At 51.9% G+C, this 17,211-nt stretch overlaps 1 protein-coding gene across 2 annotated transcripts; it reads left to right on the forward strand.

The window, feature by feature from the left end:
* The first annotated feature begins 4,194 nt into the window (after window positions 1–4,194).
* On the forward strand, window positions 4,195–6,035 carry LOC135309675 (transcription cofactor HES-6-like). 2 transcript variants are annotated; one of them, XM_064435878.1, is made up of 4 exons: window positions 4,195–4,386; window positions 4,779–4,874; window positions 5,026–5,101; window positions 5,443–6,035. In XM_064435878.1, exons 1-4 carry the CDS (start codon window positions 4,327–4,329, stop codon window positions 5,886–5,888), a joined length of 678 nt encoding a protein of 225 aa, XP_064291948.1. In that variant the 5' UTR covers window positions 4,195–4,326; the 3' UTR covers window positions 5,889–6,035. The 2 variants fall into 2 exon arrangements, with proteins under 2 accessions (XP_064291948.1, XP_064291947.1); XM_064435877.1 differs by having other exon boundaries at window positions 4,196–4,386; window positions 5,023–5,101.
* Window positions 6,036–17,211: the final 11,176 nt, after the last annotated feature.

The following is a 17,211-nucleotide window of genomic DNA, read 5'->3' on the forward strand; positions in this document are numbered from 1 at the left end:
CATCCTTCCTGCAGCGTGGAGCTCCTCATCCAGCTGAGATGCCTCCTGCTTCCCAACTGCCATGCAGAAAGGGCTCTGCTGGCAGCAGGGACACAGCTGATGCCCCCAGCAGGGGTTTGGGCTCCTTGCCTCCATGCTTGGCCTCCAAAGAAGCAACACAGCTCAACTCACCTGGCTCTGCCCTCCAGCCCTGAGCAGGGAAGAGGAAGAGCTGTCCTGGCACACGGCAGCCTTGCTGGCAGGAGCAGCTCTGCCCTGCCCAGAACCCAGAGAAAATGGAGTGGGGCGGAGATGAAGCAGGCTGAAAATCGCAGAAATTAGAGGAACAATCACAGAGCTCCTCAGCTTTAACATCAAACTGGAATTAATTACTCTCTTAAGTGAATTTGCTTGCCTCTGCTTCTTTTTCTTTGGGCTTCTCACTTGTTTCCTACAAAGTCCTTAAGCAGAAATATTACCAGCTTTCATGGAAAAATCTTATTTTAAATTATTTTATCAGCCAGAAAGAAGGGGAATGAAAAGTTCTCTCAAAATTTTTGCTTCCATTAAAATAAACATTTTTCCTTACCAAAGTCAGCTTTACAAGGCTATTTCAACTAAATGTAATCAATAGGATTGGAGGCTCCTTCTCCTTCTCCTTCTCCTTCTCCTTCTCCTTCTCCTTCTCCTTCTCCTTCTCCTTCTCCTTCTCCTTCTCCTCCTCCTCCTTCTTCTTCTTCTTATTCTTATTCTTATTCTTATTCTTATTCTTATTCTTATTCTTATTCTTATTCTTACTCTTATTCTTCTCTTATTATTATCTTGGTAGAAGCTCTTTTACAAAAGCCTAATCAAAGATATCCCACAGTCCCTCCCCTGGTGCTGCCCTGTCCCGAGTGTGGGGCAGCCCTGGCCTGCCCAGAGGTGCCTGCCCTCCCTCCCTCTGCTGCTGCGCGGGGCACCGGGCTGCAGAGCACCTCAGCAAGGATGGATCCTGCCACAGCTCCGTGCTGGATGCCCGAGGGAGCACAGGGGCAAGGAAGGGACGCTCCGCTTGCAGCCCGGTCAAATTCCCTCGCCTGTGGCCACCGGCTGCCCCCAAGCCCTCGGTGGCGGGGCCGGGGGCTGCTGACCATTTCTCCGCTGGTGATGCGATTGTTCACGGCTCTGGGGTTTGTTTGAATAAGCGCCTTTGTTCGGCGGCGCTTTCCCACGTCCCCCGCCCGGCCGCAGTCGCGTGTCCCGAGCCGCAGCGGAGCCCCTGGAAATCCTGCAGGAGCAGGACATCTGCGCCGGGGGAACCTGCCAACATCTGCCACACTTTCCCCCTTTTCAGCAGCCTTTCTTTCCCTCTTAAATGCTGCAGGAACAGATGTTAAAAGTTGTTTTCTTTCTCCGGAGTGTGAAGTGCAGACAAATAGCAAAAGAGAAAACTCTAAGGAGCGCTCGCCCCCTCTCCTTCCTTTCTTTTTTTTTTTTTTTTTTTTTTTTTTTTTTTTTTTTTTGAAAGCCCAGGAAAAAAAGGAGGCTTTGTTTACAAAGGAGAATCCTCTTTTCAGTGAAACCTGGCAGTGGCAACGCAAAAGGAGAGCGGGAATTCGCAGAAAGCTCCTGTAATGCTCATTAGCATGGGGCTGTTGGGTCCCTGCAATCCCCAGCACAGATGTCAGCCTTGCCCAAAGCCAGGGCAGCTCCCCCGCCTCCGAAATAAAGGCTTCTGCCGTGACTGAGAGGTGTAAAATAACTGTTTACAGCCAAAGCTGCTCTTCTTTTTCACTGCGGCGCTGTCTTACAAATGAACCTTGAAATGAGCTCGCCCGCAGCAGATGCCCGTGAGCAAGCCAAGGGGCTCAGATGCCCGGCTGGGCACGGGCTGGCGCTGGGCACCCGGGGCCACCTGCCAGCCCGCTGTCCCCCGGGCCACCGCCTCGCTCGGGGGTCCCGGGGAACAGCCCCGGAGCTCGGGGAAGCTCGCAGGGCAAAGGGGCAGGAGGGAGGGCAAGGCAGCAGCCACGAGCAGGGACCGAGGAAGGGAGAAAGGGTGAGGAAGGAGGTGCTGCCATCACAGACACTCAGAGAGCTTTCCTGGAGGCACCGGGGGCTGGCCAGCCTCCGGTGCCACCAACAAGGAGGGCACACACTGCACCCTGCAGCAGTGCCAGCAGGCACGGGACACATTTTTCAGAGCTTTTGGATTTGCTGACACCCCTGCCGTGCTCAGCTGGGCCAGGAGCTGACGTGATCTCAGCTTCTCACTGCTGCCCTGAGTGCCTTGGAAGGTGCTGCTCTCTGCACAAGGTGGAGGGAGATGGGCAGGCACTGCCAGCCTGGGCACAAAACACAGAGTGTGCTCTGTGCCCCCTGCCCCAGGCCAGCCCTGCCTCCTCCAGGCCGAGCTGCTGGAATCATGTGGCCTCAGCTACACCTTTTACAAATATCAGCAACAATCCATCTCCTTGGACTGGAAAAAGCTTGGAAAACCAAAAGAGCCTTCACGGGTGAGGAGCCTGGGCTGGCTGATGTGAGGCCCTCCTGCATGGGGTGGTGGGATCTCCTTTTGCTGTCTCTGAAGACAGCACACCAGAGATAAAATCCCACCCCTTTACCTGGCACAAAGGCTAGGTTATGAACCTTCCCCTCCCAGCACAACCATCACCCAGCTCGTCCCAGGCCATTGCCAAAGTAGGGCACTTATAAAACCAAGGAACTGCACCCAGCTCTGCATGTGACAGACAAACAGCCTCTGCCTGCCAGGTCCCATGGCTGGGGACATGTTTTGGTGATGAGCCCAGGCAGCAGCGCGTGCAGACACGCTGCAGGTATGTTTGCATTGACACACAAGCAAACACACTCACACCCACGTGGTGCTTGAGCAAGGAACAGCGTGATGTCCTCACTGCTGTCACTGGGAACATCCCCACCCAGAGCTGGAGGGGCAGAGGGCTCTGCAGCCACAGCACCATCCATCTTACAGACATGCTTCTTTAAAACACTTGTGGAGCAAATCTGTTCCTGTGGGAGTACTAAAGACCAGGGCACTTCAAGCCAAATTAAACTTATGTGGAGCCTGCATTGTAGAATGATGTTATTTTTGATTTATTTGAATAAAAATATTTCTTTTCCCAGGAGCTGCGAAATCCCCCCAGTGCGTTGGGAAGGCTTACAGTGCTTCTGAACTGCTGCAGCTGCTTCCTCTCCACTTCAATAAGGTGACACATTCGACACCAATCCAAAGGGCTTCACCTGTGGGACTCAACAGGACACTGCCAAATCCTGCTCATTAGCAAAGCAGCTTCAGAAAGTAAATGCAAGGTCATGAAAACGCCTTCATGCTCTCCCCCAAGCCAGGCAGAAGTGAGGAGGTATAAAAGTGTGTTCCCACCCCACACCAAGCCTCCTCAAAAAGCCCCTCATCCCCTGCCCCAGCATTCCAGAGCAGCAGACAGACAAACCCCCTTCCTCACTTTTTTGGGGGAAAAAAACCCAAAGAAGTAAAGCTTCCACAGGACTAACTCACCTCTAGGTTTGTTAGCATCTTCAATACCGTGTAAATTTGATACTAAATTCTGCAGAGCAGCCAAAAACTAGAAGAGTTACATACACCTACGTCCACCCAGGTGCAACAGATAATTCAGGTTCCCAGGAGGTAAATAAAACTCCCGTGTTTTCCCAAGAGGATTTCTGTGATGGAAACAACCTTCCTTCGGGTGTCTGCTGTCAACAGTTTTTAATCGATCATCATTTCCTTGTAATACGAATCCCTGGGAGCAGGGACTCCTAGCTGAAGTACTCTATTATTAAATTAAGAGGCTGTTACAGTGATGTGAAACGACTGGGGTCAGGTTAGCAGGTAAAAATAGGCATCTCTTCAAGGAGATAGAGGAGAAAAAGATGTGTAGGAGGCATTTTCCCAGGTGTAATTCAACCGCTTCCCGGCTATTGTGTCCCTCCCTGGGAATCTGTGCAAATTGAGCGAGGAGCCGTGCAAGCTGCTCCGAGCGCGCCCATTTTCCTCCCCTGCTTCCCGAACAAAGGATCCCTCCGAAGCCCAGCGTCGGAGCCGGACATCTGTCGCCGTTTGGGGGGGCCGGCGTGGCCATTGAAAAGAAGCAGTGACCTGTCAGCTTTGATTGATGGCCACAAACCTCCGGGCTCGACCCCTCGTGTGGGAAAAGAAGTCCCGCCAAGGAAAGTTGCCTTTCAAATGCTAATTTGGGGTTATAAATACAGCCGAGGAGCAGCGAGCAGCAAAGAGCCCATCTGCAAGGGGAGCGAGCCACTGCCCGAGCGCCTCCTTCCCTTCCCATCCCTTCCATCCCATCCCTTCCCATCCCGTCCTGGACCAGGATGACGGCCACAGCCACCGCCGGCACGCACAAGGTCGCCAGCAGCAAGGAGGAGAGGAAGGTAAGTGTCCCTGAGCTGGGCATGTCGATGAGGGCTGCCGGGCCACTGCTGCCAGGACACGGGGAGGGGACAACGCTTTTTCTCCCATTAGAAAGATGTTTTCTCTGAATTTAACTCCTGTGGGTGGTTTTCTGCTTCCTTTCTAGGCCTCCTCTCTATTTTTAACGGGGGAAATGAGTTTCTGTGTTTGAAAGGATTGGAAGTGGGAGGAGGGAGAGGTGATGCCACCTCAGGGATGGGCACACACTCCATCCACACTTTGTCCCTGCTGAGCACTGTGTCACCCTGTGCTGGCTTCACACAGGGAAGGGATCTCTGGCATTGCTGGAGTGCAGCAGGGAGAGGAAATTAAAATATCAACTGAGATTTTTCCTGCTCCTTCTCTTTGCCAGTTAAGGAAACCCCTCATTGAGCGGAAGCGAAGGGAAAGGATTAATAACTGCTTAGACCAGCTGAAGGAGACTGTTGTGGGTGCGTTTCACCTGGATGTAAGTGCTCGTTTTACGCTGCTTTTTGTCCTTCTGCTGGTGGGAAGTTGAGTTGTGGGGGGAGGAAGGGAAATGCCTCATCTTTAGATAAACTGGGCATGGTGCAAACTCTTCTTTGCCTCTAACTGCTGCGTTCTTTCCCTATCAGCAGTCTAAACTGGAAAAAGCAGACATCCTGGAAATGACAGTGAAGCACCTCCAGAACATCCAGAGCAGCAAGATGATGGGTGAGTGCCCGGTCCCTTGCCCTGTGCCCCTTACCCGCTGCCAGCGGGTCTGATCCCCTGGCACAAGCGCCTTTCAGAGCGCCCGGGCCCCGGCTGCCGCCGGCCTTGGCTCTCTCCACTAGATGGGGAGATGGAGCCGGGCACTGCTCAATCCACGGAAGGCGTTTTTCCTTCCAGAGCCGATTTCTGCCTTTTGGTGCAGTATTGCCTTGGCACCGGGCAGTAGGATCACCCCCTGCTCACCTTCCCCCTCAAACAAAGCATCTCTAAAGCCCAGGGGCTTCGGCAGTGACCAGCCCGGTGATCTCCCCCGCTCCCCCTTTGTCTCCTGTCCCGCACAGCTGACTCCAGGGTGGGTCTGGAGGCCCAGCAGAGGTACAGCACCGGCTACATCCAGTGCATGCACGAGGTGCACAACCTGCTGCTCACCTGCGAGTGGATGGACAAGAGCCTGGGGGCGCGCCTCTTGAACCACCTGCTCCAGTCGCTGCCCCGCTCGGGGCAGGACAGCAGCAAGGCAGCGCCCAGGCCCCCGAGCCCGTCCCTGCAGCCTCTCCCGACGCAGAAAGGCCCCCTGAGCCCTAAGGGCAGCGCTCGAGGCACAAACCCGTCACAGGAGCGCCTCTGCCCTGCGGAGAACAAGCAAGCTTCCAAAAATTCCTTCCAGCTGCCCTCGCTGTTGCTTTTCAACCAGGGCGATGCTGCACCTCCCAGACAGGTTCTGCAGCCAAATTTTTCCCATAACAACCCCAGAATGGGGTCGTTAGATATGTGGAGACCATGGTAAAGTGCGTTTTCAAATTTTGTCCTAACCTTAGACACTCTTATGTATGTATCTTATAGATATGTTTCTTTAAAACACTTGTGGAGCAAATCTGTTCCTGTAGGTGTACTAAAGACCTGGGTACTTCAAGCCGAAGTAAACCTATGTGTAGCCTGCATTGTAGAAGGCTGCTATTATTTTTTATTTATTTAATACATCTAAATTATTGTCTAGAATCCTCTCGTGCTCTTTAGTGTATAATGATTATATAGTTTTCTTGTCTTGCATTCTAAAATAATTAACTTTCTATTAATAAAAATACAAGATAACAAGCAACAAACTTCTCTGGCATCAAATTTACCTTCAGATCTCAAATAAGCCATTGAGATCCCTTTGTTGGATAAAAGGGTAAGCAACTGCTTTTTATTTTTAATGTCATTCCTGTGCAGTGTAGGAGATTCCTGTTAAAATGCTGCAATTATGAGGAGGGAAAAAAAGAGAGAGAGAAAGGGAGAGACTTGGTCTGGACTTTTTAGGCTGTTTAGAAATGCTTTCTGCTTTTGCTGTTCCCAGCCTGACATTTCTCTCAAGCTTGTGAGTACATATGTGTGTATATATATACATATATATATATATATATATATGTTACATATAGTTATATTTAGGGATTTTTTTTTGTTTGTTTCCATAACTAAAAGTTCTAAATAAACCTTTTGAAGATAACGACTGACATTTCTCCCAGCCTTGTCCTGTGTGCTCTGAATAAAGAGTGTTTGAGCATCTGCTTTTATTTGCTTCTTTCACAAACAGTTTTTCCTCGATGCAGTTGAAGGGGCTGGTTTGGGGCTGCCCCTGACACTTTGTAGGAAAGCGGCGTTCCCCACACACACAGCCAGCCTTGCCTGGGTCACAGGAACACTTTAGAGGTTATGAAGGAAAGAGGGAGTTGGGTTTATCAGCCTGGATAGATGCTTTAGCTTTTACTGATAACGGAGTCACAAAGATCATCCAGAGGGCAGAGGGTGAAATTCCCTGCGAACTGGACCGAGGAGATTGGGACAAAGCTGCTCACTTGCTGGCAACATTTGGTGCCCGTTTTTCATCTCCAAGGCAGTCAGAGGTTGCTCACAGCAGCAATAAAAGAGCAGGGAGCTCTTACACAAACACGGAGCATACTAATGAACGGTTCGAGGGGCTCGTTATGCAGAGATCTACTGGATGAGGTGCTGCAGGAGTGAAAGCCAGCACCTCCGGGTTCAGCGTCTTTTCCCGGGAAGCCTTCCCTTTTATCCAGCCCTCTCCAAGTGCCATTAGGAGCAGTGGCATGAGGGTGGCAGGAGAAACAACCGGCCTACACCTGGCTGCAAGGAGACAGGGCAGGGCAGACATCAGGTGAAGACACAGAGCTGCACAGACATCAGCCTCAGCTCCTGCCCTCTGCTGAAAATGAAGACTTCCCCCTTTCCTGATGGGGCCCTTTGGAATGAGCACCAATGTGAAAAATACACATCATCCTCATGGCACTGCAAAGGTGCAGAGGAGAGCAGGAGGTGGAGCCAACCCAAGCAAACCACGTCAGCAAAGCACACAAAATACTCATGGGTAGAGAAACCAATCTGGCAAAGAAAACGGCAGAATCCTGCCAGAGAAAAGACATTAAAGATCTTCCCAGTTTACTGTCACAAATACAGCTGAGTTCAGATAAAAACCCATCCCATGAGAGCCCCCACAGCTGCACCCACCAGGGGAACCTCCACTTCACCCAGTGTGACCAGCAAGGAGAGCAGCTCCCTACCCCAGAAGTGCTCTTGTACTTCTAAAAGATGTCAGCAATGCATCTCATGACACTTGTGGCCACTTATTGCTATTCTGGGAAAGACTCTAATGAGAATATTTTACTGCAGTTTGACAGCATCATCTTAAAAGCATACATTCCCTCTAAAATCTGTAAATCTTCAGTGACTATAATTATTAGCTATGGTTACTGTGCTGAAAGGAGATCAGTGGGAAATATCTATTTCCCACTATCTCTACTTGTTTATTTTGTGTCTTTGAAAATACTTTGTGGTTAGTGAGTTTTATTATTTCCTGTTTCTAATCAGTAAGGGCTTTTTTTCTCTTGTGGGTGTGGAGGGAAGGGTCACATCACAGCTGGTGAGAGTTTTAAAAATAGGAAAGTGAGACTGCAATACTTGCCCAACAATATCCAGCAACACTTTGGGTACAAGGCACTCATTTTTCATTACCTTCATTTCAAACCAATGGTGACTTTTTATATGACCTCCTTGTCCTCTATCCAACCAGTACTGTGAGAATCCATTGCGAGTCACTAGTGTTCAGAAAAAAAAAAAGAAAAAAAAAAAAAAAAAAAGGAAGTTTCTTCCGAAAGCAGAGGATTACTCACAGCACTTCAAACACACGAATTCCAGCTTCTAATTACATTTGACAAAGGAACTCATATTTATTTCAAACCCATCTGGTTTCACCAAAGCCAGGACTGTACAGGAGCAATAATATTTTGCTCTTCAATATAAGCACCTCTCCACTGACAACCCAAAAATGCATTGCCAACTGCTCCCATCTTCTCCCCAGGAGAAGGAAGGGAGCAGCTCCTCCTGCCAGCTGGACTGTGCAGAGTGGAGAGCACCAAAGGGCTGGGAACACAAACCCTGAGAGGAGCCACTGAGGGAACTGGGGGTGCTCACCTGGAGAAAAGGAGACTCAGGGGTGCCCTCATCACTCTGCACAGCTCCTGAAAGGTGCCTGTGCTCAGCTGGGCTGGACTCTGTCTCCAGCAGCACTGACACAGCCAGAGCACACAGCCTCCAGCTGTGCCAAGGGAAATACAGGTTGGATATCAGGAAAAAGTTTTTTACTGAAAGAGTGATAAAGTTCTGGAATGGCTGCCCAGGGAGGTGGTGGAGTCACCATCCTTGGGTGTGTTTAACAAAGCCTGGATGTGGCACTGGGTGCCAGGGTTTAGCTGAGGGGTTGGGGCTGGGTTGGACTCGATGTTCTTGAAGGTCTCTTCCAGCCTGGTGGTTCTGTGATTCTGTGAATTCTGTCCTTGGCAGCTGCTGGTGGAAGCTGCCCCTCACTCACACAGGCTCTGGACACAGCAGCAGAGCCCAGACAGATGCTGCTCTCACATCTGCAGCAGGCAGCAGTGCCTGTGACCCTGGGCTGCCAGAGGTGCCAGAACACAGCCCAGGGGTGCATCCCCAGCCCCTTCCAGGCTGCACCCCATTCCCAGCTGGGGCTGTGTTCCCAAGGCTCAGACAGGGGTTGGAGGCACACACACCTCACATGCAGGCTACAAACAGCCAGCACCAGCACCCAGACCAGATTCCTGGGTCAGGCATGGCCAGACAGACCTGTTTGCTGGATGCAGCACATCTCCCCAGCACACACACAGGGCTGGGACAGCAGCTTTGTCCCTTGCCAAAGTGCTGTTCCAGGCATGTGTTTGTGAATGGAGAATTAAAAAGCAGAGATCAGTTGCTGTGTACACAGGGATGTGGGGAAGGCTGGACCTGAGCCTCAGGACCCTCACAAGCCTTCAGTACAAAGCAATTACTGATTTTTATAGCAACATCAGCCCAGGTGGACAAAACACCCACATGTGCACAACAGTCCCCTTTATGGAAACTTCACTCCCAGACCTGCTCTCATGCAAACCAAGAGGAAAACTCTCACTTATTTCTCAGAAACAGGACCAAACTCTTTCCCACTGGTAAAGTGCAGAGTTTTGTGAGTAGGGAAGAGAAACTGGGGCCCAGAGCTTCATCAGTATTTAAGAGAAACTGGGGCCCTGCCATGTTGTCTTCCCCATGACACACACAACCCCTGGGGCCTCTGAGCATCCCTGCCTTCTCCCTCGCTCCCCCTCCCACTCTGAGGGTCCCACAGCCACCCTCAGTGACAAGGCCAAAATGTTTCAGAGATTTAGGAGTGGTGCTGAGCCCCTGCACATCAGTGGGCTGAGCACAGGGCAGAAAAAGGGAATGTGAGCTGTGTCTTCACTTGACCTCTTTGCTGAGGAACCTTGGCAAAAAGGAGACTCTGTGCTGCCAGTGTGGCCTCTCCAGAGGGCCTGGAGGGGCTCCTGATCCTCTGCACTCCCAACAAAACCTGGCCTTGCAGAACCCCATGCAAAAGCAATTCAAATGTTTTCAAACTGTTCTGAACCATGGCTGTGGGTGCTTGCAGGTCACTGGAAGAAGTGATGCTCTTGGGAGGAAAGTGGAAACAAAGCCAGCACCAGCAGAACAGCAAAGACTTCACCTTCCCTTTATATATGCCATTCTCCCACAGCTTTCAACGTGTGCATTCCTGTCTCAGAGGGACATGCTCACATTTCATCTCACGAGAAGCAATGCTGTGTTGAGGACCTAACCCAAAGCCTGTCACACTTTCCAGAGCTTTCACATACTCATGAATAATGCAGCAGAAGCTGAAGCCAGCCTTGGATCTGTTCTGCACTGCTGAGATATTTAATCTCTAAGTCAAAGTCCTGGTGAGAACATGGCTGGAGGCATCACCACGGACCTACCAGAGCCTGGGAACACTTTGCTCCAAGGCTCTCCCATGGCTCCTGCATTAGGTAGCATAAATTGCATAAATCCTACCACATATTTGGAATTGAAAAGTGCATTAGAACATTTCCATCAAGCTTTCCACATCTAACACCACCAAGCAAATGGACTTCTTCAATCAATCCCACATCTGCTGCCACAAAGAGATTGGGTCCTCTGGAAACAGCTCAAAGGGCTCTTCTTCAGGGCTGAAGGACTGTCCATGCTGCTCTGCAGAATGCCATTGAGGAGAAACAGGAATGATATCTCCTCTCCAGGATCCTTTCCAGAGAGGCAAGGGAAAATGGCAGCACAGAGGCTTTGGTGGTTATTGGGAAGCTGCTCAGCAGAGAATGCCTTGCTGGGGTAAGAGAAACCACAGCCAGGCTGGCTCTTCCTTTACTAGGAACTCTTCCAAACCCCTGCCTCTCTCCCTTCCCAGCTACCTCCTCCTCCTCCATCACAGCATCAGGAGTCTGCTGAAGGACAATTTCTCACTCCAACTGACATAACCTGAGAGTGGCTAATTGGCAGCTCCAGAAGCACCTGCCCATGCCTGCACCATCTCTCACTGCTCAAGCTGTTTCTCCTCCACACATTGAGAGGAGCAAATGTTGGGCAGGATGGTGAAGGGAGGCAGGGGAGCCATGGCTGAGCTCCTTTGGGACAGAGCAGCCCCAAAAACGAGCGCAGAGTATCCCTGTGTAGGAGCTGGGACTTTCCTGAGTCCCTCTGGACTGTGGGAAGAAACCACTCAGGAACAACCACATAACCTCAAACCTCTCTGTCCCCTGCCCTGCCCTCCTCAGCCTACGTGGGTATTAAAGTACAAAGCAAAGCACTTTAAAATATGTACTGTTCCCACTGGAGAGGCTGTGAGAACAAGCACTCCACACGGGATAGCAATCACATCACTCATGTACTCCTCAAAAGTGCTGAGATGTTATTGTGATAGGTGTGATAGAAGAACAGCCTGGTCACTGAACACAACGAAGGCAACACCTGCACAGACAGGTTCTCCAAACCAGACACACTGCTGTCAAAACACTCTGGGCAAAAGCAGACCAGTGGCTCCCAGCATCTGCCATGGTTTGGCACTGCCCTCACAAACACACCTGTTAGAAAACCCCTGCAGGACCCAGGGCTTTGTCCTGCCTTCACCATCAGAACCCACAGAAAGAGAGAGAGCACTTTCCAGCACAGAGCCAAGGCACCAGAGGAGAGCCCTGAGCTCAGCAGCACAGCTGACCTCACCACAGCCTTGGGCTGGTCAGTAACCTCGTGGCTCTCCAGAGCAGGCTCAGTTTCAGCAGCACACAGCGGGGCAGCTGCTCTTGTTTCAGTCCTGACTCTCACTTCCACCTGCTCTGCACCTGAATTTTTCCAGCCTCCTGCTTGGGGTGATGACTGTATTCATCTCAGAGATCCCTAGATGAAAAGCACCAGCAAGATGCCAGGGATTGTGCAGATTAAACAGATGAGGCAGGACTTGAAAAGCACCTCTCCAAGCCACTGCCACATGAATCACTTCTCCACTGTATTCCCAACTCCAGCACCAGGCTCTTCCCTGTCCCTCTGTGCAAACATTCCTTTGGAGCCTTTCCCCCAGGGCAGGCAGTGCCTGGCCCAGCCTTCCCATTGCTCCCAGCCTCCTCCAAGGCTCATTCCCCACCAGGCGTGGGACACCCAGCTGCTTTCCTGCCATTCTGCCCTTGTGTGCTGTCAGCCCAGCTCTCCTACCTGACCCAAAGCGCCCAGCCAGCTCACTCTGTGCACAGCCTGAGCTCACCCCACCTGGGGCTGTGCCCCCCAGACCAGGCACTGCTCATCCTCCAACAGCAAACACAAAGGAATCGTGCAAGCACCAAGCTGTGCTTGGGAAGATTAGTTTGTGGCTGGGAGATAACTTGCTTTTGAGGAGTGACCCTCTGTTGCTTTCATGAGAGGCTTTTCCCCATCCTGGCCCTTACCAGCTGGCTGGGAGGGGATGTCCCTATCAGAGCAGCAGGCTCTGCTCCCTCCTGGGAGGTGGTGCCTGGCCACTGCAGGCCCCAGTGATTCATGCAGGAAGAGTGTGGGCTGAGATGATGCCCCAGCTTGACGAGGAGGAGCGGGAAGCTTTGGCACTGAGCCTGGAAAGAGCCGCTGTGTGTTCCAGCTGTTCTCCAACAGCTGCAGGAAACTGGCCCTGCTCTGAGCCCTCACCTGCTGCTTCTGCTGCCCTGCCCAGGCCAGTGGCAGCTGGGGGACAGAGCCTGAAGGTGGTGAGCTTGGGAGTGCTCCTGGGGCTGCTCAGCGCAGTGCAGCACAGCCAGGGCACAGCAGCGGGCGAGGAGGCTGCAGCTGCCAGCCCAGGGCCTCCCACACCCTGGCCCCTCCAGCAGAGGTGCTTTTACAGCTGCAGAAGGCAGCAGGGGCCTTCCCAAGGTGTCCCAGGGTGGCTGCAATTACTTTCCAGATCACAGGGACCCCAGGGAATATCCAGCATCTGTTCTGATGGAGGTCTCAGCAAGAAGAAGGGGAGGAAGAAAACCATTCTGTCAAACACCTACTGTGTAAAACAGCAGCCAGCGTTCTCCTGATGGCCCATGCTGGCCCACCACAAAGGGGGACACTCCACCCTCACCTTGGCAGAGCAAAGGCTGCAAACACTCTAGCACAGGCCACGCTGCAGCTGCAGGACACGAGCGAGGTGACCTGTGCAGCTAAACTTCAACACCCACTTGAGGCCACTGCTCACGGGGGCTCAAGGTCACATAGGCTCGAGGGCAGTGCCTACAAGAGCAGAGAATTCTGTGTGGTAGAGGAGATCACTTGGCTGAAGCAGTTGGTCCTGAGGCTCCTACACCTCTTGTGTGTGCTGCCTGAGGATGGCACTTCCAGCTGGGCTGAATCTCCTGGAGCAAGCCCCTAGACATGCATGCCCTTCCCAGCTGCCCAGAGGACCAGCTGCTGCTTTCATCCACCACATCCTCTTCCACAGCTGGAGAACATCTGGTGCAAGCTCAGGCAGAACTTCTGATCTGGTTTCCACCAGAATGAACCCAGTTTGTCTGCAAAAAACTGCACCGCCAGCCCACGGAGCATGCAGAGAGTGAGGACAATTAGAAAATTTGCTTCAAAACCACATGGCTGCTCCAAAATGAAACACCAGTAGAGTCAGAGCCTATGATCTCTTAACTCCCACTGCTTCTGGAGGGAAATATGGCTACCCCAGACGGAGCCTTAAGTGTTTCCATAAGCTTTTGGTTTCACAGCTTCAATCCTAGCCCCCAGGGGGGACTTTACACACCTTTCACCTTTCATGCAGCTGTCTGTGTCTGTCTCCAGCTGCTGGCATGCACATCAGAGGGCCTCGCCCAGCGTGCAGACAGCTCTCCTGCCCTGAACCCGGGTGGGCAGCGCTCCAGCCCGCAGCGCTCCTGGGCACAGAGGCAGGTCTGGGCAGGAGGGATCTGCCTGCCCAGGGCACACCCCTGCATGCAGGGCCACTGGCAAACACTCCTGAGGTGGTTTTGGGTAGTGCCCACCTGCCAGCAGCTGGCTGGGACCCATGGGCCCCTCCCTGGCTGTGTCCGTGGCCAGGGAGCATCCCCAGAGAGCAGGGACAGCTCCAGACAGCCACCAGCAAAACACCCCTGGCACAGGGGGGCTGCTCCTCAGACAGACCAGCTGCTGCCAGCTCGAAAGAACCTCCTCCAGTCACATGGGAAATGCTGGTTTTAGTGGCTGCCATCAGTGAAAATGACCAGCCAGGACAGAGGCACACCTGCTGTGTGTTTTACAACAAGAGCAGCTCCACTCCAGCACCAAATCTCTGCCATCCCCAGCCAAAGGTCCTTCCACAGCTGGGACAGAAACCACAGCAAAGTGGACAATAACCACCTCCTCAAAGGCAAGATGTCCTTGTCCCAGAGGTCTTTCATGGCTTCAACAATGCTCTTTTCAACCTTGTCACCTCTCCACAGGGAGGTAAAAGGCTGAAGAGGAGTGGAGTCTTGCTGCCTCAGATCATGAAATATCTGTGGCTGAACTGTGTTCCAGACACCTTCAGTGCTGTGTGGTACCTGGTGACTGTGCTTACCCTGCTGCCATCTGGAAAAATTCCTTCAGATATATGTGAAAACCCCTCTCAATAAACACGTGAAGGGAATACACACTCATTTTCAGGGACGCTGCAGTAATTCAACAACAGTTTCTGTGGCCCACCACATGTGCATGTGTATATACATAAATATATATACATATATATGGGTGTGCATGCATTTAAACATACACATAAAGAAATATCTGTAAGACTTCTTGGGAAACAGAAAGATAAGGAGGCAGCAAAACATGAGGAGCCTAAAGCCAGTACACAAAATAATTGCTTCTCTGAGCACCTCCCCACATTTTTCCACAATAAAGTCAACACCACTGAGGCAGAAGAACCAGCCCAAAGCAGCAGTGAAACTGCAACAGCAGAGCAGAGACAAACAACCACAGACAGGGAAGTGAAGTGCACAAGGCAAGCAGCAAATTGGCTTGTACACACTGCCAACAGAGTCCTGCTGGGCACTTTTTGGGAGTTCTGATTCCCAGGGATTGTGAAGGAATCACAGCTCAGCTCCTGGTGTGCCCCTCAGACACAGGGCAGAGACAGGAAACTTCACCTTGGGCTTCCAAAGAGTTACTGCACTCACAAGCAGGATGAAATGGTTTCCAAGATCATACAGCTTGTTTGCTGTGGAGAAGGGGCCTCCTTTTTTGAAAGGATATTTCAGAGATGTGAGAGCAAGAGAACCACCACTTTCAGGAAAAAGACGGATAGAAATGCTACTTATTTCCATGCTCCTCTCTTTCTCTAGCTCCCTCAAAACCATCCACTCCTCTTTAGCATCCCCCTCTCCCAAGCTCCAAAAAGGTAATTTCAGAAGGTTATTCCTAGAGACAGCATGGTGTGTGTACACTGAATGAAGGCTGCTCTGCATTCCTCCTGGGGAGATAAGGAGGTGAGCGGAGGAATTCTTTCCCCTGCGTGTCTGTGCATGACCCAGACCCAAAGAGCAGCAGTGTGCCACTGGCAGCTCCTCAGCAGATGACTCTCAAGTGTTTGAATGCAAGTCAGGGTGGCAGAAATGGTCAGAAGGTTTTCCTCCAAGCAGCCCGTTCAGACCTCCAGGGCACAGCCCCAGCTGAGGCTCCCTGCCTGCCTGGGGACCTGGGTTTTACACAGAGCTCAGGCTGAGAGTGCTGAAATATCTCACTTTGGGGTGCCCTGAGGAAAATCCCCCAGCCTCAAGGTGTGATGGAGTGTGGGCGCAGGCCCACAGCACATGCACACACTTCCCTGGCACGCTCTGCTGCAGGGGTGGGAAGCCCACCACACATTCCTAGTACGAGCAGGGATCAGCCATGCCCTGCTCACAACACACTGGATACTGGCTTAGGCAGCAACACCCTCACTCATCATGCTCCTGAGCCAGGAGATGCAGAGTATTGGCTGCCAATCAATTGATACTCATCCAGCTCCTGCCAGCTGCCCTTACCCAGTCCTGCTGGTGCAGCTATACTGGCAAAACTCCCCACCACAGCAAAATCCACCAGTGGCATCAACACATCAGACAAGCAAAATCAGCTTTGTTTACCCAGAGCTTTTATACTGGTATAACTGGAAGGGATTCTGCAGTGAAGCAGAATAATTAAAATCAAACAAAGAAACAAATCTTTGTCATGAATGTTCTGTGCTGTGCAGCTGTTGGCAGTGTGAGGTGTCTCATTTGAGGTGCTCTGCAAAGCAGGCACAAAGGACTGTTTAATTACTGGTGAGAAACTCCCAGCTCTGGGTGAAGTATATGTGGATTTCACTGTTCTTTGGCTGGGGTAAGCAATCAGAAATACTGTAGGCAGCTGGAAATGAGGGCAGAAGAGCAGAAGAGAGCTCTTAGAATGAGGCTTCACCCACCATTACTCTCAGACTGATGTAAGTGGCCTCTGGCCTGGAGACCCCTCTGAGCTGTGGGACACACCTGGGCAGGAGTGTTTGGTGTCTGTCAGCCAGGTCAGAGACTGGAAATTCCCCTGTTTGCTCCATTGCTCAAAATTCCTGTTACAAAACCAGAGCATAAGAGAGCAGGAGCCCACCCAACACAGCATCCCATCTCTGATGGCCCAGGGGAAGAGTTAACAGGGTAAGCACAGGGTTGTCACTCCATAGCACAGCCTTATTTTGCTTTCTTTTTATGGTTTCCATTTGCAAATTGCCTAATTATAATGCCTGTACGTCGAAATCAGAATTAAGCAGGGCCAAAAAAATGAAGCTTGAGGAGAGCTGAATTTCAGAGAGCTGATGTTGAGGTTCTATTTTAAGTCCAGTCAGATTTAGGGCTGCCAATCAAAGGGTCACAGTCGCCTTCAAAGGCTGCGGTGCTGTGAGGGATTTCCTGATGCTGAGCGCCGGGGCTTAGCTGCCCGTGGCTGCGGCGGGCAGAGAGCGATCCCGCCGATGTATCAGATACCCAGCAGCTCCGTGCCCTTGTCTGCGGCACACAACAAAACACTTGCCCTAATCCCATTTTCCGAGGGCGGAGCCGCCTCACAGTGCGGGAGATGCGCTCCAGCAGGTCCCGTGCCCGGTGTCCTCTGCTGGTCACTCAGCAGCCCGGGCTGGGGACCCCGCAGGTGCTGGGCACTGCGGTGGTTCCCTGCTCTCCAGGGAGGGTTTTGGTCAGGCCAGAGGGGAAGGGGACGGGTGGGTCCCTGCATGGGTGTCCCCGGGAAGGGGCGAGCTCAGC

The sequence above is a fragment of the Passer domesticus genome, chromosome 11 (genome assembly GCF_036417665.1).
Source record: "Passer domesticus isolate bPasDom1 chromosome 11, bPasDom1.hap1, whole genome shotgun sequence".
In the NCBI taxonomy this organism is placed as follows: Eukaryota; Metazoa; Chordata; class Aves; order Passeriformes; family Passeridae; genus Passer; species Passer domesticus.